Source organism: Corticium candelabrum, chromosome 9 (assembly GCF_963422355.1).
Source record: "Corticium candelabrum chromosome 9, ooCorCand1.1, whole genome shotgun sequence".
NCBI classification, from domain to species: domain Eukaryota; kingdom Metazoa; phylum Porifera; class Homoscleromorpha; order Homosclerophorida; family Plakinidae; genus Corticium; species Corticium candelabrum.
Window position 1 is genome coordinate 2,432,503 of NC_085093.1, and position 25,727 is coordinate 2,458,229.

At 43.3% G+C, this 25,727-nt stretch overlaps 2 protein-coding genes across 2 annotated transcripts; one reads left to right on the forward strand and one right to left on the reverse strand.

Annotated features, from left to right (window-relative positions):
* The first annotated feature begins 6,763 nt into the window (after positions 1-6,763).
* On the forward strand, positions 6,764-7,894 carry LOC134185012 (synaptogyrin-3-like). The gene is made up of 4 exons (XM_062652794.1): positions 6,764-6,831; positions 6,904-7,235; positions 7,513-7,615; positions 7,675-7,894. Exons 1-4 carry the CDS (start codon positions 6,778-6,780, stop codon positions 7,750-7,752), a joined length of 567 nt encoding a protein of 188 aa, XP_062508778.1. The 5' UTR covers positions 6,764-6,777; the 3' UTR covers positions 7,753-7,894.
* A 4,235-nt stretch (positions 7,895-12,129) lies between these two features.
* On the reverse strand, positions 12,130-13,797 carry LOC134184098 (uncharacterized protein K02A2.6-like). Its single transcript, XM_062651713.1, has one exon. The coding sequence runs from the start codon at positions 13,795-13,797 to the stop codon at positions 12,130-12,132; it is 1,668 nt and encodes a 555-aa protein (XP_062507697.1).
* Positions 13,798-25,727: the final 11,930 nt, after the last annotated feature.

Genomic DNA, 25,727 nt, shown 5'->3' on the forward strand with positions numbered 1-25,727 from the left:
TTTTTGCAAAGTGGCCAATCAGCGGTCCTATTCAGTATTGGCTTTCTTCAAGCCGCCTACTTAGTAGGCAGGTTCTAAACATGCAAATTACATCATTAAGATTATGTTTCCTTCACATGCACTTGCTATCCCATATCTGGAGCATAACTAGACAATCTCAAATCAGTGATCTCTGAGAGTGAAGTAGAACGCCTTGGGGAGAACCCTGCTTCAACCAAGCCCTTATACTCACTACCTGACGAATACCTTAGCAGTATGGCTGCTTTCTGATCAAATTAAAATTTCAAATATCATAGATAAGTCAATATTAGCTGATGAAAACTTGCAGTCTCAGCAAATCCAAAGCCACCATCTCAAGCAACCTGAATGCTAGAAGCTTTGCTTAGGTCTGAGTAAAACTTTCAAGACCAAAGTTTCAGGAGAAAATGTAACTCTTCAGCAGCTTCACCATGCAAAGCAACTACTGATTGGCCCTCCTGCTATATGCCTGACAAAGCAAACCAAGTTGGTAGAAAAATTCACTCTCACTAAGGCTGTTTCAGCTGGCAAGAGGAATCCTTTCTTTTCTAATGTAACCTGGTGCACTTCTAATGAGAGTCATTCACAGAGTACAGAAGCTGATAATGTCAGTGAAACCTCCATGCCTGTAGTAGAACAACAGTCAGTTTATGTGAAGAGATGCACTTTAAGCACAGACACACTTCAACAATTTCAAACTACCAGTGAAGCCAATCTAGAGAACCCACTTGATGCCAAACAAGAATGCAAATCTGATTTGGGCCTCCCTACCAGTATTATACCCTTGCTCCCTCAGCGGTACAACTATTTTGTTGACTCATATTGTCAGCATGAATTGGAAAGTTTCCTAGGAGCTGAAACAAGCAACTTTACTCTAGAAGCATGGACAAGTGCCAATTGTGAAACTGCAGCTGTCCAGTGGATTACACATTATCAAGAGGTTTCAAAAACCACCTATCGAATCACTACAGGTTTCAAAGCAAAAGGATGGCGGCTCCTTTTCAAAACTGTTCGTCATTGTCATCATTACAGGAAACAGAAAACTCTGTCACAAATGTCCACAGAAAGGAAGTGCAAACTAAAGAAAACCACCATACATTGTTCCACACAAGACAAAAAGTCAATGTGTCCTAGCACTTTAATAGTTAGGGTATACCCACCTGAGGCGTCTAGAATCTCAGACCACCCTGAATATCTTGCCTTAACAATCACATACCACCCAATCCACAGTGGCCATGCACTCAGCTTTAGGCCAGTCACAGAAGCTGTGAAAAAAGCAAAAATTAGTCTGTTTGAGTCTGGCAGCTCTGCTGCCTCTGCAAAACATGACTACTTGACCCAGCTCCAACTGAAAAGTGATCAACGAGTAGTTGAGAGCACTCTTGCAGACAGAGCCATAACCCCAAATGTACAAGACATTCACGTCGCTTTAGAAAATGGCGATCAGACAACATTGGACCAGAAAATGGAAAGGCTATGTTTGAGCAACTGCTCGAGGAAGTACAACGATACAACAAGGAACATGAAAAAGAGGGCGGGCGAGTATTTCTTCAACCTTATGAAGCAGCAGCTGCAATGAGCATGGATGAACCTAAACCGAAAACCAGAAAGGCTGATGCCATGCCCTTCCTTTTAGCTCTAGTCACTCCTCTCATGGCCAGAGTCCATGAAATGGTCACACAAAGTGCAAAGCTAGTCTTTTGTGACTCAACAGCCAGTCTTGATAACTTGAACACAGCTGTGTTCATACTTAGCTTCGGCACATCAGTAGGAGCTCTACCACTTGCTGCAGTTATGACATCCAGTGAAGATGCTGTTACCTTCTCAGCAGGGTTTACAGTACTGTGCCACATACTGCCCAAGTGTGCATTTTTTGGAAGAGACCCAAATCTTGGACCACTAGCATTATTGACAGATGACTGCGCAAGCGAACGGATTGCTCTAAAGAGTACATGGCCTCACGTGGAATGACACCTATGTGTCTTTCATTTTTTACAAACTATACGAAGATGGCTTTGGAGCTCAAATTCTGGTATCTGTGGTACAGACAGAATTACCTGTATGGCACTAACAAAACAACTTGTTTATGCCCCAAGTGAGCAAGCATTGACTGAAATTAAACGGGAAGTAGACAAAAGCCCTTTTCAGACATTCAAAAAGAGACTAGGTGATTACTGGCAACAGAGGAAAGAATGGGCTGTGTGTTTCCAAAAGAACTTTCTCGCACGAGGCAACTATAATAACCATTATTCAGAGGCTAGCATACGCATCATAAAAGACATCCTTTTCCAAAGAAATAAAGCTTGGAATGTAGTACAAATGTTCAATCTTCTCACACAGACTCGCGAACTGTATTACCAGAGATGTTTAATATCTGTTGCCACAAACAGATTAGATCATTTTGTCTCTACAAGATTTACTGTGACAGGAGTAAAAGCGTACACCATTCCATCTGACAACATTGTCGCATCAGATGACCCAGACGTTTACACTGTTGTGAGTCAGTCAGATAAGAATACAATGTGCTAGTAGACTTACAACTCGGCGAGTGCACCTGTCCCATCGGAATGCAAAGTCAACTTGCAAACACCAATTTGCAGCAGCAATGAAGTATCGCAAAAGCAGTGTCAATACTATCCCAACGTATTCACCTCAAGGCCGTCAGCTTTTGCAGCAGTGGCATTAGCACTGCCAACCCATTTCCTTTTACAGTAGTGTCCACCAAAAAGCAGAAGAAGAACATCTAAAGCCTCTTTCCATCAGTATGAATTGGTCTGACAAAGATATCAAACGTTCCTTTGAAAAAATTGCTCCTTGTTCCTGCGAAACAACTGAAGTGGCAACTGCAGCTGACGACAACACTGATTTTAGCAATACATTTCAAAGAGATCAAGCACAACCAATTAAGTGAGGAAGCTATGAAAAGTCAAGGGACGTCATTGAAAGAGGACTACAGGTCACTAAAGATATCAAGGATGGACTGCATGAAATTCATGTCACAGACAGCTTCATAGCTGCAGTAGAAAGGTTTTGTTCCAATTATTGAAAATTACAAGGCAAAGGAATCCACTCACCTAGTACACAGCAGCGACTGCTTTCTGCTCTACACATGTTTAGTAAAGAGGTGGGAGTCAGAAAACAAAAGAAAAAGATTCGAGTGCAACCTACTGCTGTAGCTAGACGACACTTCAAGTCCTTTTCTACCCGTCCAGCATCAGCAGGACGTCCAAGTTTGTTCATGAAAGCCAAAAGTACAACCAACATATTCAACAGAAGCATTATCCCCAAACGAATCCACCAGAAACCACAATAAGTTTGAAAACAAATACCCCTAATGCCATCTAAACTGTACAAGGATACAAGATTTCTTGAGTTGAGGAAACTGTTTATGTTAATATTCCTTGATATAAAGAGAGAAACAGATTGTAATTACAGTGTTCAGAATGAGTGTTCAGAACAAGTCATTCCAGTTTTATGTCCAGCAAACTGTGCACCCACTAGAGAAATAGGCATCTTTATTGTGTGTGTTTTAACTTTATCGTTAAAATGGATCATGGATTGATTCTATGTATTTTAGGCTAATGAAAAACTGTGTTCTGTGGCAACAGACTGTCCGGATCAACAACTTCCTGTAAGCCTGCCTGTTTGCCATACATTTCTTATGCAAACAAATTAATTGCAGTAACAGCCACTACTGTGTATACACACATATAAATTATAAATTACTATTTATTAAATCACAGTTAAGGTTAAAAAATACTACCATAAATACATAAATTGTGCTTTAATGTTACTAAATACTGTATTCCAATAAATTAATAATTAGTTAACTAATATCAATTAACTAGCAAAATGTACAAACCTCTGCCGTCTTGTATGATAATTGCATCACGATAAGCTTTCCTGGAGTCAATTGTTTCTCAAGAAAGTCGATTTCTGCAAAGAAAACGGTTTGTAGCAACCAACATTCCCCATATTGGGGCTCTCCTTTCACTAGCCACTGCTGTTTACTGAGTGTGGTAACTGCTCGCAGAGAAAGCGCAATTCCCACGATCTGTCAGCATAACAACACATTTCGAACTACTAAATCATGCATGATCCAGCATGCGTGCACGTGAGAATGGTCTACCGTGCACGTGCAAATTAAACTTATCCGGGCTATATATCCGGGATGTGTGTGTGAAGTGGACCCAAAAAATTTGCTATTGCCGAGCGTAGCGAGGCTTCTAATCCGGGTTGCACAACAGAAATGGGCGTGGTCCTAAATGGCTCTCCATCGAGCTTTTGGTGTGTGTGTGTGTGTGTGTGTGTGTGTGTGTGTGTGTGTGTGTGTGTGTGTGTGTGTGTGTGTGTGTGTGTGTGTGTGTGTGTGTGTGTGTGTGTGTACACACCAATCTCAAATTTCTCCTCCCCACAACCACGTTTCATGATAGGATCTACCTTAAAAAATCATTTTCTTGTCAGACTACAGATGAGTCTGAGAACGATTCGTGCAAGTGATCAAACGGTAAAGAAAATGCTTCATGAATCTCCGTCGCTCCATCCTTTTGTATTGTAGCTAGGGACTGTGTGTACGTGACAACCAAGAAACACCTTCAGGAGTTGAATGCCACCTACAGTCAACTATTCACACGCCCCATACTTACAGTATGATCAATCTTTTACTACACTGTGCTCCATCTAACACTGTTGATAGTCAATGTTTGCTGATATCAATTTCTATGTTAGTAAATACCATACCACTGTCGTTACAACGGAACTGAGTGCATACCTAGACTGTACAATTCAATTGTCTTGATCACGATCACAAAACGACGACTACCTATACCAGGCCTATAGGCGTAATCTAAAGAACCAGAAAGTTTGCATGTTTACTTCCACGACAGCTAGGGTTTCAACAAATACGTATTGTATAGCTAGGACTCGGCGTTTCAGTAGACGGTCTGAAAACTCCGTTGGACGTGTTACTCACGAACGAGAGGCGCCTACGGATACCGTACAACTAGTAAATTTAATATCAAACGTTCTTTACATTCAGAGGTTTCTAGCTGGAAACTAGACTAAAACCTTTTAGTTTTGAAATTCTGTGGTAACATTTGTAGTCATTTTTGCCAGACTGGTAGGTTGAAACATCTGATGTGACGTCGAATAATATAATGAGCCACACTCGATGAAGTCACACAAGGCGTGTTCATGCACACTATGGCATGGTATGTAACCATGTTGTCATATGTTTTGATTTGCGTAATACGAGTAGATAAATTAGCATAATATATATATATATATATATATATATATATATATATATATATATATATATATATATATATATTTTTTTTTTTTTTTTTTTTTTAATTTTTTTTTTTTTTTATATATATATATACATATATATGTACAAAGTTTTGTGTTCACACTGTAATCAACTAAAAGTCCCGACTGGGGTTTGACTACTATTGTTTTATAGCAGGAATCTCTACACATGCATGGCGTCTGACAACAGAGTTACTACAGTGGTACACACTCTGCCAGCCTCGGCCTCCCAGACAAATCGGCCGATTTTAATTGGCGCAACACGGGTCTGGGAGGCCGAGGTCACACAACAGTTCGGTGATAGCCTGTGATAGCTATACAAAAGAAATGTGCAAGTAGCAGTGGCGGATCCAGGATTTTGGAAAAGGGGTTCTATAAAAGCAAGGCACCATCTTCCTACAGACTGTAGGGTAACTTCAATGTACACGTTTAGTTACTAACTAGGCAACATCGGGTTTTTTAAACTTACGATGTATACGGACGTCATACCAGCACTGCACAATCTGAGATTATAGATACTAGACAGGCACTTCGATCAAGACATTGGTAGACACGCAAGCTTAGAATCCAGTCTGTCTTAATTAATGCAAGAAACTCACCAAGCTCAGTGTCGAGGAATTCACTGCCTGTTCGTCACGAACCTCGCTGGAAGCCGAACAAGGACCACCTGCACTTGGGGTGACTGTGAGCTGACTTCCTCCAGATGTAGCTACCGGAGAATTTGAATTGATCTTACAAGTCTAGTGGGTCTTTCGCTAGACAAGCAAGTGTTACCGCTCTTTCTTTTCTTTTCGAAGAACGCCTCTAGAGAATAGTCTGTTTCCTTTTGATCGGTCCAGACTTCTACTTCACGGAAGAACCCATTGCAACTTACCAACCCGTATCACGGTATGTTACCTCGGAAATCATAGTGTACCAAAACTTTGCGCAGGTAGATGTGCATTGTTTTATCTAGACGTTATCTCAGAATGCGTAGCGTACCAAAACCGTGCGCGACTACATATTTATGTACTACCCTAACGAGTTGAGAATCAGATGTTGATGACAGCCTAGGGAAACCATGAATCTCCCTGGATCCGTCTATGAGTGGACATGAGCATGCGCATCGTGTCAGTATAGTGCAAAATGGGGCCCCAATTAACTCAAATCTGCCTAAGTCTTTATGCCTGACGTAAACGTCCTCTGTTGACAGGCTTTCTAGATCGAAACGTCTTCGCTTCATTTTTGCGCGCATGCATGTACCAATTAATTAGCCACGTGCACGGCTCTCTCCACAAAGTAATCCACCGTCCCGCTGGATTCTAGTTTGTAACTAGACGCCTACTCGACCTCGCGTTGTCGACGTCACTCCTAACTATAAATAACCATTGATGTCATTGTGCACACACTCACAGTATAGATAAAGAACGTCACTGCAGGTCGAGTTCAGTTGAATTAACAGTCGAATCGATGGAGCCTCGCAAGTCTGCTTTAGTTCGGATTGCTATGCGAATATTTGGTCTCGTAAGTGTGTGCTTGGTGATGGTAATGAAGCGTCGCGTGGATAGACTGACACGCGTGCATGTATGTACGTAGGTAGCTGGTGCAATTGTTATCGGTTGCATTGCTGGCAAGCTACTTGAGAACTTTTCGACCTATGATTCAGTCTTCAGCCGCAGAGTAACCGAGAAAATTTGCTTATTTCACTTGGATGACGTTGCGAGATCCGGAGACTTCAAGAAGATCGCTTGTGAATTTGGCATAGCTTGTGGTGCAATGGCTGTGCTCGTAGCCGTTGTCTTCTGTATGCTTGATTACATGGCGGATGTAACAGGAAGCGTGGCGTCAATGCGTCGACCCATTATCGTATCAAGCAGCGTGCTGGCCGTCATTATGGTAGTCGTCTGGGTTTCTTGCTTCGGTTACTTGTAAGTCTTGTATTCGTCTGTGTGTGTGTGCATGTGTGTGTGTGTGTGTGTGTGTGTGTGTGTGTGTGTGTGTGTGTGTGCGCGTGTGTGTGTGCGTGTGTGTGTGTGTGCGCGCGCGCGCGCGCGCGCGTGTGTGTGTGTGTGTGTGTGTGTGTGTGTGTGTGTGTGTGTGTGTGTGTGTGTGTGTGTGTGTGTGTGTAATGGAGGGCCGTTGCAAACCTTCTACAATGCAAAATCCAATGCAATTCTTGCTATAACACGTTGTTGTGTGCTCTAGGTCTAAACGGTATAGTGATGCCCATGGAAACGACTGGAAGAGTGAGTACAAGACTCCAGGGCAAGCAACCTTAGCTTTCAGTTTTCTGTCTATTATCGCATGGGTAAGGCCAGCCAATGTCAAATATCAAAAAATTAGAACGTCAACGATCGTCGTGTCTAGATTATTGTTGCCGTTTTTGGCTTTGTCGGTCTACAAGCTTCTACTGACGGAGTTCCCAAACAAGCTTACATTACCTAAGAGCTAAAAGCGCAAGAAAACAGAAACTGCTGCGTTTCGAACCTTTTGCTCGTCTAGATCTGCTTGTTTGCGGCTCATTAGATAGCACACGTACGTCTAGCTTCAAGTTCAACGTCAAGTTATTGGGCTTCTACTATGATTACTTCTGCCACGCATTGACTTGAACTGCATAATTGTTGGCGGATCTCCTAGCTACACAAGCATGCACTTGCAGTAACCGGACACCTCTAGTTTGTCTAGAGGCCATTCCAGTGCACTTTGTTCCATTTTCCTGCTGTACTCTCTAGCAGTGGTGGGCTTCATTTCAATTGCACCCATTGAAAGACACGCGCATGCAGGATTGCTTTTTGCTTGTGGTCGTAGCGAGCTGCAGAGTATGACGCACGATCTGCGTCAAAATTCAAGTCAAACGCATTCGGTTCAAGTCAAACGCATTCGGCAAGTCAAACCCATTCGGTTCAAGTCCATTACATCTAGCCGCGTCCACCTGTATGTGTCTACACACAATTCAATTATGCATATCTAGAACTGCCTCCTACGGCACGGTAACACAGTAACGATCCCATTCAGTCGGTATCTAATTTTATCCAATTTGCGAGAAAGTGTAATAGCCATTGCTGTGTGCACTACATGTTGCCATGCACTCAACCACATAATTGAGTAAAGCAGGATCGATGGACGTTATGCATGGTGGTGAATTTCTGCAGTAATGTGCCTTGATATTAACAAAAAGACTGATGCACGATAGCCTGTTCCGTATCTTGTCTGTAGCCAATAGATCAAGGCACTCTACACTCATGGTGCATAATTAAGTGTCGACAACTCTCACTGGCGTGGTGCGCAGTACCGTTCCCGTTCCACGTTCTACATGCAGGTGAAATGTACATACATACATACATACATACATACATACATACATACATACATACATACATACATACATACATACATACATACATACATACATACATGTCATTACATAACATTAAATTACATTTTTAGTGCCAATTAAGACTCGCAATTTTGAGATTGCTCCCTCTCCCTCTCCCTCTCCCTCTCCATCTCCCTGTGTGTGTGTGTGTCTCCCTCCCTCCCTCCCTCCCTCCCTCTCTCCCTCCCTCCCTCTCTCCCTCTCTCCCTCCCTCCCTCCCTCCCTTCCTCCCTCCCTCCTCCCTCCCTCCCTCCCTCCCTCTCTCCCTCCCTCCCTCCCTCTCTCCCTCCCTCCCTCCCTCTCTCCCTCCCTCCCTCCCTCTCTCTCTCTCTCTCGCGCGCGCGTTCGTGTGTGGTGTGTGTGTGTGTGTACGCGTGGTTGCATCACATCGCATGAAAAATTCGCGGCGATTTGGTATCGATTTCTATCGAATCAGTGAGGAATGACAGCGAATCCACGGGCATCGTGAATTTTCATAGCGAATTCGCGGCGACTTTTTGCGAGATTTTGTAATTAGAAGACGTTTGCTACGATATTCGACAATGGCAGAGTAAGACCGCGTCAAAAAGGCCGAAGTCTTTCCATCAATTATTTTTCAAGTAAGTTTATGGTCGACAACCCTACTGACACGAGATGGAATCTCCGGCGGCTCCGCTACCAAACGATTTGCATGAACTCCGCACTTTCTCCTCTTTGTGCTCACGTTATTCAAGCTATTAAACTAGGTATATCTATAGACCTGCTCGCTAGATTAAGAAAGAAGTGTTGCAAAGGCAGATGCATATTGGATGGCATGACAGTAGAAGCAGAGCTAAAATCAATTCGATCACGTACTGCAAAGGAATGGAAATGGTGGAACGACTTCGTCTGCCAATCGAAACTCTGAAATGACGGACGAACATTTTTGTCCAAGTTGTCGCCCACTATTTTAAATTCAAACCATTCGATTTGAGAATGATTGACCCCAGCTGTTGTTTGAAAGTCATCAACAAATTCGCATACATCACTCAATGGACTAGTTGACAGAGACGACAACAGTGGTGACAGTGAAACATCTTGCCCTGACAGCTCATCCTCCAAAGAAACCAATTCAGTTAGTATGATCAGTTATTGATTGTACATATCTTTCATCAGAAGTAATTGGATGGATCTGACTGGAGTCAGTAATGTCAACTGATGGAGTTTCAAGGTTGTCATCACTCTGAAAATTACACAAGTCTATAATAATTACCAACACCTCAATGACAAAAATCTAGTACCTTACACAAAGACAATTGTTCTTCAAACCGTCTGCCCATCGGTGAACTCTTCATCAAATCCATCTGTGATAGAATCCAGAAGATGGTATGTGGCCCGATATGATAGACAAACCATAAGAGGCTGAAGACAGTTGTACACCTAACAAGTATGACACGATCGAGCCTAATGTATAACGACATCAGTCACGCTACCCACCTGTTTTGAAGTACCGTGGCCATCCATACAATAGCAATGAAATAACCCGCTGTACAAGAGATAGGCGTTTGTTTCTATTTTTCAGCACTAGTGCTGCAAAAAAACATTGCAGTGCCTTGTTGTTGGTCTGTGCACTTGACTCTTTCAACAAACATGACCTTTCATCAGTGTTGGACAAGTTGTTTCTAACTCATGCCATACTGTTTGCCAACTGAAATTCACTAAGGTATCTTTATCAAATTTCGTAAAGATACTGCCATCTACTCTCTTAACTTCTACAGCAACTGATTTTTTATTATATGTGCAGCATTGAAAGTATCACCAGATGAAAGCAGCGACTTCATCATGGACGAATAAGTCCTCCTAACACACTGTTTGACAGTCTGCAACCTTCTCGGAGTCCTGAGTGAGTAAATCTTTGACCCTGACTTGTAAGACACAACAACCTACAAAAATGTCACTAACGTTTTCAACAGTGGTATGCCAAATACTATAGAGTAAGACAAACACACACACACACACACACACACACACACACACACACACACACACACACACACACACACACACACACACACACACACACACACACACATCCAACAGGCTCAGAATATATATATCCATATATGAAGGGTTTCTTGGAGAAAGTCAGCAGCAACATTGATCAGAACCATTTCTACAAAATACTGTAATGGCTTGGTCAATTAATGGATCAAAAAATCATGCAGAACCAGCTCTGCTAAAGACATGATTGAGCTAGATAGGGTGCAGTGATGATCGAGCAATGTACTGCCATATACATAGCTTATAAATAGTGTGGTGCAATTGTCAACTCACCTTCACATTTGGAGGTTTTCTTTTCCGCTGCTGAGATAGTGGTGTCCTCTCAGCCCTCTCTGGGCACTTTTGTGATTTGGGTCTGCCAGGTAAATGAGCAGTCGTACCCTTTGAGGAATATGACTCAATATTTGGAAAATCTAGACACAAGCGTTTTGCAGCTCCAGGCTCAGGCAAAGCTCCCAATTGCCTCAATATCTATACAATTAATAAATGAAACAATTAGGTGACTAAAAATGCCTGGAGTCCAAGCTGTCTAACTGTTGCCTCCAAGGTGTAGATAGTGGACAAATTCTTTGACATTTATTGCACAGATATGCTGGCTCTGAAATGTTATAATAATCAAGAATGGACACATCAGCAGAGGAAATTCTATTCTCTGTAACGTTTTTCGCGACTCAACACAAGCGTCTCCATTTAACCTCTTTCTCTTCTTCAAAGCACTTTCATTCTTAATTAAACGGCATCAAACACAACAAACAAGACGACATTGTTCAACTGTGTGCGTACACTACGCCAAACCAGTGAGCAATTCCCATGCACTGCACTCTGCTTATATATCTATACGCATGCACTGCCACAATAATAATGAGCAGAGGATTTGTGATCTGCAAGGACGCCAACGCGTGTAGACAATCTCATGCAGAACAAAGAGCGCATTGAGAGCATTGAAAACAACACGGGAGCCTCCGCAACAGTTGCCTAGCAATTGCAATCAGCCGTATATAGCGTAATTATAGACTACTGTACACTCACGCAGTAGTCTCGCGTAGCCAGACCATCTCCGCCTACATCCTTTCGGCGAGATAATCCATTCTTGTTCTGCGCTCCCCAAGAATCGTGGGGATAGAGACCTCTTTATAGATAGTAGGAGGTCTAAGTGGGTGTTGCTTAATTGCATTCCGCTCGTCTCGTGTGTACTAATTACTGGTTAGTTACAATTGTAATTAAGTGTAAGACCGGCTTGTTGTACTCTCTCTAGGACTTTCCGAAGACGTTGATCATGTTCTGCTTGTGTCTTCCCATAGACCAGAATATCATCCATCAAGCACAGAGTTCCCGGCAAACCATTGAGTGTCTCAGACATTCTTTTTTGGAATAGCTCTATGTTATACCAAATGGCAATCTGTTGTAGCAAAATCTACCAAATGGCGTTATAAACGTCGTGAGTAAGGCAGACTCGTTTGACAGCGGTGTCTGCCAAAGCCACTATTCGCATCGATCTTACTGAAAACACGAGCTCCTTGTAATTGAGCTAGAGTGTGTTCTACTGAAGGTAATACCATTCTCTCTCTTTTTACACTCTCATTGAGTTTGAACATATCAACACAAACTCTCACGCGACCATTAGGCTTAGGAACAATGACCATTCCTGAACACCAATCAGTGGGTTGATCTACTTTCAAAATTACTCCCTCCACTTGCATTTTTAGCAGTTCATCCTCCACTTTCTTCATCAAGGGGATAGGTATTCGTCTGGGAGTGGAAAGGGCAAAAGGCTTTGTATCTGATTTCAGACAGATGGTGTACTCTTCTTTCATCTTTCCAAGGCCCTTAAACAAATTTGGGAATTCAGCTTGCACATCAGCCACCTTGACCAGATTACATGCAGCTTTTTGTACTGTCTCACAGCGTTTGATTACTTGCAGAGCTTCTATGGCTGGTCTGCCAAGTAAACATCTTGTCATTCCGCTCACCACAAATATTTCCTGCTGTGCGGCCAACGCTTTGACTTGGAGCTTGGCAACAAACTTTCCACGCACATCTAATGCATGTCCTCCTGGGCCACGTAGTGAATGTCTGGTAACAGGTTGAAGTTTAGCGTTGCTGAAGGTTGTTTTGTACACCTTTTCTGGTATCACTGTAACGTCTGCACCAGTGTCGATCTTGAACCTCAACTCTCTCCCATTCACCTTAGCGTTGGTCATCCAAGCAACTGTTACAGTTCCGATAGATCTAACACCCAAGCATAGATAACCGCGGGAATCGTCCGACTCAAAGCTAGCATCCGAAACGATTTCGATCTTTTGTTTGGATTTGCACATGCGTGCGTAATGACCTACGCGTTCACACTTGTGGCATTTCGCCGTTACTGCTGGGCACGCAGCTCTACCATGCGACGGTTTCTGTCCGCGTCTCGTGCAGGAATCTCTTGCTATTGGTTTGCCACCCGACGACGAACTCTTCTCCTTGTGTACGCTGGCAGTCTTCCTTTGTTTGGTTTGCGCCACGGGACGTCGTCCACGAACCGCCTCCACGACTGCAGGTGTGGAATGCGTGTCATCTTTCCTGATTACCCCTTGCTGTTGTTTGACTGCCTCCTTTTGTCTAGCCTTCAAAGTGGCTTTCTCCAAAGTTAATTCAGAATCCAACTGCAGCGTCTCAGACAAACTCGCATCGCGCAAACCTACTACAATGCGGTCTCTAATGAGCTCATCTTGGAGGTCACCAAACATGCAGTTTTCCAACAGGTTGTACAGCGCAGTGACAAAAGAATCAACCGACTCCTCTGGTTCTTGTACACGTTGATTAAACTCTGCACGTTCGAATATCACGTTGCGTCGCGCTACAAAGTGTGCATCGAATTTGCTTCTCGCCTCATTATAGCTTTTCGCCTGCTCCTCCGTGAGGATGAATGAACTCAAGATTTCTTCAGCTTTCGGTCCCATTGCATAGACCAGTGTGCTAATTTGAATCTTCCCGTCTTTCTCCTCTAATCCGGAAGCTGTACGGAATCGTTCGAAGCGGCGGATCCATACTGGCCACGTATCAGGGCTGACACAATCGAACGTCTCTGGCGGTGCGATCTGAAAGGCTGCCATTATTACTGCAACACAATTGGGTATCTTCCCGCTCCTTCAGACTCAGACCTGGGTTTACTCAGTCAAAATCCCACGCGTGACACCATGTTGACTTCGGGCTTAGTAGGGTTATGACTGCTTGTATTTCAGTAATACACTGATAATTATACTAATTACACATAGGCAACATAACACTAACATACCACATGCCACAGTCGATTGGTAAAGAACTCACAGACAACTTGGTCACAATACGTTCATCTCTCCTGCAACAGGATCGTAGTAACGCGCTATAGACGATATTCGGGGGAGGAGCTTCTAGAGCATGCGCAACCTCGAGGGTAACACGCACCTTTCGCCGATCTCGCTGTACACAAAGTCCACGTTTCCGGGTCTGCTTCTGAACCGTAGATCATCTTGCCGTTAACTAGGCTTTGTAATTATGTTCACTACTTACCATTTCGTGCATCTTGTGAGAGACTTTGCCTGCGTAGAGACGCGTAGGAAGCCATTTCTTGAGTACGGCTTCTCAAGGGTAAGAGACTGCTGTTCACGCTGAAGTCGCCTGATTCACACTTTGAACAGTATACGTGGAGTGGAAAGACAGATTACTCATTGCCTAGCGATGGAAGTTTTATCAGGTAAAGATTTTGCGGTAGAGAAACCCATTCGGGGTAACCGAACGTGACGCACTGTGTGGCTGAATTATATCAATAGGACTACTTTTCCCCCATCTAGCGTTCCTGAACTGTGGAACTATGTATCTTATCGAACTAGAGTCAGCAAAAATTCGTCTAACCTATTCAACCCTTCATGGAAGGCGGTGAGCTCATGAGCTTACGTCACTTGATGTACCTTGGTCTGATTTTTGGTTTGCTATACAAAGTAATAGTCTTGGCTGGTGGTTCAATTCAACTCCACACTGTATCAAGCACATTTATCAACACAAAACCTGTGAAAGACTTGACTTTATCATTTGGCAGTGTGTTGAGCGATTTCTTGCAACTCAGACTTTGCTGATGCAACTTGCCAAGGTCTTACTCGAGAACTCTAATCTTGTTTTCAAGTTCCACTATTTCATTTGCTTGATGTTCAATTATCAGACGAAAACCATCAGCTTCAGCCTCAGTGACATTTTTGACAATCAACATCTTTACTTCTCTAGGATCACTAGCTAGACTATATATACACGTCTTGATCAACTGCACCTACAAATGAGGTAGAACAGCCTCTGCTTTCTGATTTAGACATTACAGCTGTGAAATAGCTAGTGCGTGTGTGTTGTGTTACTCTAGACATAACTGTTGCTGGCACTGGCAGCTAGTGCTAATAAACGGACTGTAGTGTACGTGTACTGTACTCTGATCTGCGTCAGTACCTATCTATCAAGTGCAAGTTATCAGGGAGTGCGGTAGCACTCCCTATGTAAGGATGCGAAGAATCTATAATGACGGCCCATACAAAAGTATCCAAACGCATCCGAACCGGATCTCTCAGAACTCATTACAGAGATCTCGGACCCACGTAGCGCTCAACTTCAAACGTTCCTAATGGTAGCCAGACTATCACCGCTGACACTAAGGGGTTGCTGTAAAACGCAGACTGCAGACTACGCAGCTGCAGACTGCAGACTGCAGACTGCAGACTACGGAATGGGGACTTTGGCGCTTTCAAAGTTCAAAGACATGCGCACAGTCTTATAAACATACCTTCACGTGCTAATGTTTTCGGACTTGCCTCATGACATCGTCATGTTCAGTGAAACAGCACGGTTAGGCCTCTTCGAAGCCGCTTCTATCTCCATCTGTGCGAGCACGTACGTCGTCTGGATCTACGTCGAGCACTTGCGCGACAACTAGATAGTGAAACCAGGCGACCAACGCAATAGACAGCCTACTGTTTCTCCATCAGAGTCTGTTTGTAAAATGTTTCTGTTCATATTGTGTGTGGTGAAGCGATAGTTGGAAGCACGAGTTAGAGAATGGACGATAGGACGGTCTCCTTGAAAGAAAGGCAGTGACGTGTTGTCTTCTATCATATTTATCTTTGTGCTTCCGTCTTCGGTCTTTAGATGTTAGGAGATAAAGCAGGTGTAACTTGCTTTCAACCAACGTATGTTGCAGCGCATCGCAGTCGACTAGAGGAGATATATGTATGGATTCAGATAGGCTCTTTATTGCGCATGTATTAGACAATGAAGATGCATTAAAATTGCTAGGACAGTGAAGATCACGGGAATTGCTGGATCTTGGTTCGTCAATGTAAGAATGGTGCGGGAAGTGCATTGTCAACATGCAAAGTACTGACGGCCTCATTAGGTGTGGGAATGTACTTGTACGCGCGTACGTGTTCATTGTGTATAACTTTTAGAAGCAGTGTTTGGAACTGTTTTTTGAATCCTTTTAGCTAGTATAACAGGAAAGTGTGTGTTTGAATGGTATTAATTAATTATTCTAGCACTTATTATGTAAACAGTTCTTTTGATAACAGCAAGCAAAAAAATTGACAAAATTGTATTGTAGCATGTCCTGAACTGTTCTTAGCTGTTTGTTTACGCTAAAATGATCCTAGGATCAATGAGTCTGCCCAACAATTGAAAACAAATCTTTTTCTAACTAAATCTTTTAGCAGTTCTTTTACTAAGCTACATGTCAACACCCAAGATAACTTTAAGGAGCTCTTTGTGGCTTACAAGAAATCGTTTACTGTCTTCCTCTAATATTTCAACATCTTGAGGACTGAAGTTCTTGTTTTTTGTTCAATGCAAGCAATGGATAAATGATAATGAGTGGCTTCCTTTTTCATGGAGAATCTCAATGTTTCATCTGTAGTGGGGTACAATCTATACTCGTTGCAAGTGAAGACCGTGTCATTGGGTGGAGGAGGTACATGAGGTGGATCACGAATGGAACCTCCGCAGCCATAGCATTTCTTTACCCGTGTACCTTTCAACCATTTTAGTTTGTACGTGAGACGGTCTTCTCGTGATTGGGAAGGATTTTCTGGTCGGGACTTCTTGGCTGCCCTGGGGATGTTGGCACTTGGCTGTCTAGACGTCATGCTCTCAGTTTTTCTGGGAGAACAGGTGCGTTTTCTTTTTCTCTCCTGATGTCCAGGCTTTTTTCCTATCTGTTTGGGTGCCCCTTGGCTGGAGCATTCCATAAGGTCGCTTGATCGCGCACTTTTATGGAGATTTGACAGTAATTCCCAAATTTGGCAAGTATACGCAGCTGTAGAAATTGCGTGAGCACACAAATTGCGTTCACGGTAACCTTGACATCCGCACACAAATTTACCTGTTCCTGGCGTTTTGACAAGATGAGGCTGTGATGTGGTAAGGCTAATCACCATTTTTCCACCGGAATTACCTTGAGCATCGACAATACCGTTTGGTGTGTTCAGTATTTTCTGCGCGTTTCTCCATGAACCGGCGTAAGAGAGTGGCAGTAGTCCTGTGTCTTCAAACTTGGGCAGTTCTCTTGTGCTGTCCTTTTCCGAAGAGTGCTTCTGTTGGATGTCTTGGGCCATGGGCATCTTCACAGACTTTTGAGCTGGTGGAGTACTACGAGGACTAGTAATAAGAGGACGACGCAAGAAACGCTGGATGTAACGTACGCGCTGCTCTTCGCTCATGTCACTAACCCACCTGTCCACAGAGACTTCTAAATTGTTGTAGTATGGCGCTAGTTTGTACGGGCCGGTATTAACAAGAGATCTTTCCATATCTCTTTGTTGTCTGTCTACAAGCTCACGTAATTTTTTCACAAATGTTGGCCAGTCTGACAATTTGTGGTGGCAGGAGTGTTTGAGAGCATGGTGGGAACTCTCAACATCGTTGTTGAGAAAGAACTCGTCGCCTAACCCTGCGTTCCGTCTTATGTTGAGTAACATCTTCTCTTCTATATCCTTCGCCTGGTATTTTTCAAACCAGGAAAAGAATGAGCAAGAATTGCTGTCTCGTGCCAGTCGCTCTCTGCTTTCCCAAGTGTCTTTGAATTCAGCCAATTTTTGCCGGAATTCTGATGCATTTGTGCAGTCTACCATACCGGACTGATGTTCAGCTGCTGATCCAAAGATGTCTTTGATGAAGTCTATTTTGTAGTTTCCCGTGATTCCTAGGTGGGTCAGCTTTCTTTGGATGTCGTCTTTCATATGCTTTTTGCATAAAACATGAATAGCACGTGGGAATTGCTGTAAAAAGCCACTGAATAGTGCCCTGTCTCTGACAGTCCCAACGGCACGTACGTTCTGTATATCTGGGCATAGCCTAGTCATACATGACGACATGTAGCGAAACGCTGCCTCATCCTTTGTCTTGTGAAGAAGTGCTGGTCCATTCAACACTGGAGGATTGCCTCCTCGTCGGGTTCGTAACTGTAGCTGTTTGTAGGCTGTCGTCGTCAGCCAGAACTCACCACAGTTGTAGGTAGTGTCCAACCCCAAAATATCAAATTTCTTTTGGTTAGTGCAGCATTTTACAATGTCGTGTAACTGCCTATCATTGGCGAGAAAACACATAGGGTAAGGAGCTCCTTGCACAAACCGAAGAAATGGCTTTTGGGAACTTTCGTCTTCTTTGCATTGCTTGATTAATGCAAATAGCTCGTCTTTCTCTACAACGACATCATTGTTGTGCCTGTTGATGTTCCAGACCTGCTGGATGTTTCTAGGCATAGCTGAGCTGCTGTTGCATTGAAACACGCCGCCAGCGGCTTCACAGACCTGGTCGTACACGTCAGTGGGATGGCCAGAGAAGCGAGATTGACTCAGCGCGTCTCGAATTGAGTCTTTTGTACTCTGTCGCGTTCTAAGGTGTGGATAGTCATCGGTCGTTCTATTTCCGTGTGGAGCGTACTCAATAGTGTGATCTTGACCTTCAAATAGATATTGTAAGAGTACTAGGGGGCTTTTTTCTCCACCACGCAGCAACTCCGCTGTGCGCCTTTTGAAGTCACGGTGCTTCGAATGAACGTAGTATGTTCTAATTAGCGTGACATCGGTACCACTAATTGATGACGTCGCTTCTTTCTTTCCATTGTTTCTCCACGTTCCTAGGTCGTCTGCTTTAAAATCTTAGTAGCTGTCTAACTTTGACGTGTCCAGTAAGAAAACAGCGTTGTTGGAGCATCTCAAAGGCATGGCATGGCAGACGCGGCTAACTGGTGGTCTGGTCAAAATTAGTATCAACTCTTCTGCTGCGCTGAAATCTACACTAGTGGAGAAAAATGGCGTCAACGGATCGTCGTGGAAGAACCTCTGAGAGTTCTGAATGTCATCTCTTTGTGTTCCAGAAGTAAGGGGGCTGTCGCTAATGCTATCGACGTCTTCGTCGCTGCTGTTGGTGAGGTCGATCTGATTCTCGACTAACGCGTTTGCTTTTGCTAGCCTACATTGTAAACAACATCATGTCATGCTTTTTAACCAACCTGGTATACTACTTTGTTATGCTAGACAATGTCGTACAATATTAACAATTGTAACTAAACACGCACTTGTATAGATACATACCTGCTACTTGTAGCCCTCGAATCACTGTCACTGTCGGGAGGTACCCAGTAGTTCAAGGGTGATGACTTTCCGGGAAGCTGTTTTAATGCCTCGTAATGTTCAAACTCCTTGATATACAATACAGCTATTCTGCTGTCTTTTCTAGAATTGCTGCGGACGGGACCGATCAGTCTATGAGACAGTGTCCCTTGCTCAGAGACACGGACAACACAACACATGGTACTGTGTATTGCTGCCAGAGCGTATATGACGAGGTCTACTGTGTCCGTTGCGTAGTTTCCATCTTCACAGTATGCCTCCAGCTCACGGCAGACGTCGCGATTTGCTAGAAATCCACCGTACACGTCTAGATGGATCAAAATCTCGGTCTTCACATCTTGTAGCGTCTGCGTGACGCTCTTGATATCTAGCCCTCGGAGAGACATAGCTTTCAACCATGAATGAATTAGGCAATGGCCATCTCGAGCAACCGGTATACGTTGGAGGCAAGATGCCCAAAGTAGATCGTCCAGGTGTTGGAAAACACGTTCTTCTTGTAGGGCAAATGCTTGCGATATTAATATCCCACAGGACAAGCAGGATGGATCAGGCTTGCCGGAAGGGTGGCCTTTGTCGCACGTTCTTGGTGTGGACTTTGGTGCCGTGCGAATATAAGTCTAAAATTTGAATTCTGCCCGCTCTAATTCGTTAAATTTATATTGCTCGTAAACTAACAGTTCTTGATACCGCAACCAAAAACTTCTACTAGCTTGTAAATATACTAATATAGCCATGCTATAGCGCGTACACGCGCTTGCCGTGCATATAAACAAACTTTAACTAAGAAAAAATACAATATACCTCGGCTTGCGCGTTCTGACTAAATTTACTTACTTTTTACTTTCCAATTCCTGTGAGTCTTCTATAGTATTGAAGGCGGGGCTGCTGGAATAGTCGTCGAAGTGCAAGTCATCATGATCATCGCTGTTCAAGTTATTGCTGTCCATCACGGGGAGTGTGTACTCTTCGTGCGTACCAAATGGTGATGGTAGTTCGGAACTATAGCTACTAGAGCTACTCAAATCGTCACTCTGACAGTAAGCAACAGAAGACTGCTGACCCGTGACAACTGCAAGGCAAGCAGAACTTTGGCTTACGCAATATCTAAAAATTCCCGCGCTTTCTTCCATATAGGGACACATGGAACATGTGCTCGCTACACAAGCTAAAACATGTGCTATCGGGGTTCATACACTTTACGAAACTTGTGCAGTCGATACAGTACAGTTATCCATAGTGGGACGCTCAGATCTAACTTACCTTCTGCCGCGAAATTGTCGGTAGGTTGCTCTGGAGAGGGCTTGCGACCTTTCACAACGTCTGAATAAAGTCCTGCAGAGAATTAGTTTTATAATTAACTATAGACTATTTTTGAGCATCAATTACAACTTTTCGGTGATGACATGGCCACAGAATCTAACTCGTGCTTCCAACTATCGCTTCACAACACAATATGAACAGAAACATTTTACAAACAGACTCTGATGGAGAAACAGTAGGCTGTCTATTGCGTTGGTCGTCTGGTTTCACTAACTAGTTGTCGCGCAAGTGCTCGACGTAAATCCAGACGACGTACGTATGGGGCGCCATGTGTGTCAAAAGTCGTTTCGTCGGCTCATTGATGTCGATTCGTCGGCTCGTTGATGTCGTTTCGTCGGCTCATTGATGTCGATTCGTCGGCTGGTTGATGTCGTTTCGTCGGCTGGTTGATGTCGTTTCGTCGGCTCATTGATGTCAGCGGGTGGCCTCAGGGTGCGTGATCATTTCGTCCATTCCATTTTCAACAATTGAATAAATATTGAATTAGAAATTGAAAATAGCCTAGAAGTTGCTTGTAATCTCAATATTCAATTCTATTAAAAATTAAAATTGACTGATTGACAAACTATAATTATCTGCGGATTATAATAAATATTGAAAACATACTTAATTTCTAACCAATTTTCTATTTCAATGCAATGCAATATTGAAATTGCAAGCACGTTAGTTTAATTTTCAATGTTAAATTCAATAATCAATTTAAATTTAATTAAATTTTAAATTTTATTTTTATTTTCAAATTAAATTTTAAAAATTAAATTTTGAATTTTGAATTTGCATGGCCAATTTGTCCATTCCATTTCTAATTTTTGAGACAAATTAAAAATTGAATGTCAAATTAAAAATTGACTGGCGTTGTTTGCTTTTACCTGCGAATTTTCAACACTTGCTGTGTCCACTGTGGACGCGGGCCCGCCACACGCGGGGAAGTCCCTAGAGGCACTAACCTTAGTGGATACAACAGATCAACAATTCACAGGTAAACACTTTGTGTTATGATAAGGTTCTTACAGGCCTGTACAGGCACCTCTACACGTTGTTGTAAACATTGTTGTCTAGAGACGTACGCATGTTAATTAACACGTCGTAGCTTGTTGTATCCACTAGAGTGCCTGTTATAAGAAAGCCTTTATACAGCCTTTAGGGACTTCCCCGAGTGTGGCGGGCCCGAGTCCACAGTGGACACAGCAAGTGTTGAAAATTCGCAGGTAAGAGCAAACAACGCCAGTCAATTTTTAATTTGACATTCAATTTTTAATTTGTCTAAAATTAAAAATGGAATGGACAAATTGGCCATTCAAATTCAAAATTCAAAATTTAATTTTTAAAATTTAAATTTAAAATAAAAATAAAATTTAAAATTTAATTAAATTTAAATTGATTATTGAATTTAACATTGAAAATTAAACTAACGTGCTTGCAATTTCAATATTGCATTGCATTGAAATAGAAAATTGGTTAGATATTAAGTATGTTTTCAATATTTATTATAATCCGCAGATAATTATAGTTTGTCAATCAGTCAATTTTAATTTTTAATAGAATTGAATATTGAGATTACAAGCAACTTCTAGGCTATTTTCAATTTCTGATTCAATATTTATTCAATTGTTGAAAATGGAATGGACGAAATGGTCACGCACCCTGAGGCCACCCGCTGACATCAATGAGCCGACGAAACGACATCAACGAGCCGACGAATCGACATCAATGAGCCGACGAAACGACTTTTGACACACATGGCGCGCCATACGTACGTGCTCGCACAGATGGAGATAGAAACGGCTTCGAAGAGGCCTAGTCGTGCTGTTTCACTGAACATGACGATGTCATGAGGCAAGTCCAAAAACATTAGCACGTGAAGGTATGTTTATAAGACTGTGCGCATGTCTTTGATCTTCGAAAGCGCCAAAGTCCCCATTCCGTAGTCTGCAGTCTGCAGTCTGCAGTCTGCAGTCTGCGTAGTCTGCAGTCTGCGTTTTACAGCAACCCGACACTAAGCGCCTCAGAAGCCAGCTATCGGCAAGTAAAAAAACCCGATTTATTCTCTCACATTTCACATTTCACTTTTGTCAGCCAGGTTATCGCCTCACTCGAAGCAGCTACAACGACGAGAGTCACACCAAACGATTCGCTCTTGTCCGAAGAATTGCACTGACCGACCAGCTAGAAATGTGCAAAGTCATCTTGTATCCGTCAACTGCTGCCATGCAATTCCACGTACTGCTTTCCACAACGCCATGTTGTTCCGGTCACGTGTGTACATGTGACTACATACCGTTTGGAAGCCTAGCTGCCACTTCCACCTGCTGCTACATGCTGCTTACATTTGCGTGTAGTTGAACATGTACGACTATGTTCAACGGCGCGGCGTCCTGTCTGACTCTCTGTGCATGTAAGCGTGTATCTCTTTCGTGGAACCCTACGTAATGGGAGTTGTTTATAGATGCAATCAGTGTTATTACGTACATCCGTCAGCTGCTACGTACTTCCGTGTATGCTGAGCGTAACGTGGGAGTTGTCTAGAGATGCAATCAAAGATTGAAATCCCGGCCGACCTGCACACGTTTACTAGAACTGTCATTTCCATTTCAAACTACACAAGTCTAAACAGACTATCACCGCTGACACTAGCGCGTCAGAAGCCAGCTATCAGATAGGCTCGAGTGTCCAGCCGGTCATCGCCCCCCGCGGCGGAGAAAGACCGGCTGGAGACATTCGCCATTCAAACAAACCGCCGACTCTCTATCCTCCAATCAGAGTGCCGTTCAATGTTTGTGCATCCTCGATAGGGATGCACGTCTCTATTGGCTCTTTGCTAATGTAATTTCGCTCTGACGCAAGTGCGTGTAGTCTCGACACGTGCCATCCAAGTCTACAAACAACAGGTCGACTCTCTCCGGCTCTTCTCGTTGTCTGTCTCTCGTTCTAAGATCGCTAGACTCAAAGTTTACCACAGAAGCCAACCAACGGTCGACCGCAATGTACGCAAATCACAGCTCTGCACGTCGCCCTGCGTTGAGTGCAAATACCATGCTTTGTAGATGGTCTACTCGTTCAATGCATGCAACATACGACACCCTAAGCTACTAGAAGTTGTTTTGCATGCGCTGCCTATTCCTCCAAGTACGAAACGGAAGACAAAGAGAAGACGACATGCAGGTGTAGCTCACATGCTAACGAAATGTGATATCAGACGGTAAAAGCAATTGACTACTCAGTTACAAAGCCATTAGTAGAGAGCCAATAGCGATGGGCATTGCTATCAGCAGTTATCGTGAATACACGTGCATGCACAAACACTAACCAAACGGGTAAAATTCTGATTGGAGGATAGAGAGGCAGCGGTTTCCTTTGAGTGGCGAATGTCTTCAGCCGGTCTTTCTCCGCCGCGACACTCGAGCCTAGCTATCAGCAAGTAAAAAAGCCGATCTATTCTTTCACATTTCACATTTCACATTTTACATTTCACTTTTGTCAGCCAGGCTAAAGGTCACTTGAAAAGAAATACCGTAGCTAAACTGGGATGTGCAGCGTCTAATTACAGCCTGAAATTCGTGGCCTAGGGTGGGAGGGGGCGGGACAGAGAGTGCAACCTCCACGTGGTCTCTCCTGGGGTTTTGAACATGAAAGTATTCTCACATGTTCAAAATGCTAAGCACTCCGTTTACTAAACTTTCATTTCCATCTAAAAATGTATGAAGCAAGTCCAAAAAGATATGAAACAAGTCCAAAAACATTTTGAGAAAATGATGGGTATGTAGGGATGGGTATGTACTTATGTCATTTATGCCCATCTCCTACATCACACTCTTTTTACCTATATCGCTTGCAGCAGTTGTGAATGTGATGTAGGAGATGGGAATAAATGACATAAGTACATACCCATCCCTACATACCCATCATTTTCTCAAAATGTTTTTGGACTTGTCATAGTAACGTCTTCGACTTGGCCAATCACATATATACAGAAGCAAGCTAGACTGCCTAGAAACAACGCGGAACGTCCTACATGTCTGGTTACACCAAATGGGTTCCCAGGTGGCATGATTTCACTCGCTAAAACTAATCCATCGCTAGGCAATGAGTAATCTGTCTTTCCACTCCACGTATATCTGTTCAGAGTGTGAATCAGGCGTCTTCAGCTTGAACAGCAGTCTCTTACCGTTGAGAAGCCGTACTCAAGAAATGGCTTCCTACGCGTCTCAATGTAGCAACTGTGTAGCGCACTAGTTACTTAGCGTACGTTAGTTGACGTCATTAGGTAGCGCCTATATAACTTGTGAATTTGCTAGACTAGCTTAGTATTGATTGTGTACCGTGTAGTACGTGTATTGTGTAGTACGGTGTATCGTCTACTTATATAGAGCTTAGTTCAAGTTCACTACTTGGTGTACGTAGCACTTGCGTAAGGATTGATCAGTTGATCGTTCGAGTGTGTCCTATATACCAGTGCCTGCTTGGATTATATTACACGAGAGAGTGCAGTATAGCACGGATACGTCTAGACAGAAGTACAACGTATTTTATAGAACGTTGCGTCTGGACGGTGCTACATTTGGTGTCAGGAGTTCGGATCTATCAGCGATACAGCAGCATTTTGCCGAAGTGATCGAGTACGGATCTGACAACGATAGGAGCATTTGCCGAAGTGATAGTAAGAAAGTGTCTTTGCTTGTACGTGTATACTATCGCATTACAGTGTGTACCGTTGATTTGAATTGCGGTACCTATATTTTGAATTGCGGTACCCATACTTTGAATTGCGGTATCGTTGCCCACAGTTGTGGTATACTGGTGCTTTGAATTGTGGTACGGTAACTAATGGCGCAGCAAGGACAGGAACAGGAACACCAGCAACCGCACAATCCGCGTTCTCTTGGAAGCCGGATAGTTTCTCTTCCCGATTCGTTTAGCGACGGTGATATCGAACAATGGCTGAAGAAGTTTGACTTGTGCGCGGATGCTAATGGCTGGAATACAGAAGACGGTGGGACTAAACAAAAGATCTTACCGACGTATCTGAAAGGACGTGCTTGGGTGGTTTACGATCGTCTTACCGCAGAGCAAAAAGATACGTATGC

Coding starts and splice junctions, on each gene's coding strand:
- LOC134184098 (XM_062651713.1), bottom strand. CDS start 13,797: ATGGCAGCCTTTCAGATCGCACCGCCAGAGACGTTCGATTGTGTCAGC.
- LOC134185012 (XM_062652794.1), top strand. CDS start 6,778: ATGGAGCCTCGCAAGTCTGCTTTAGTTCGGATTGCTATGCGAATATTT. Junction 6,832..6,903: donor CTATGCGAATATTTGGTCTC/GTAAGTGTGTGC, acceptor GTATGTACGTAG/GTAGCTGGTGCAATTGTTAT. Junction 7,616..7,674: donor TTCTGTCTATTATCGCATGG/GTAAGGCCAGCC, acceptor CGTCGTGTCTAG/ATTATTGTTGCCGTTTTTGG.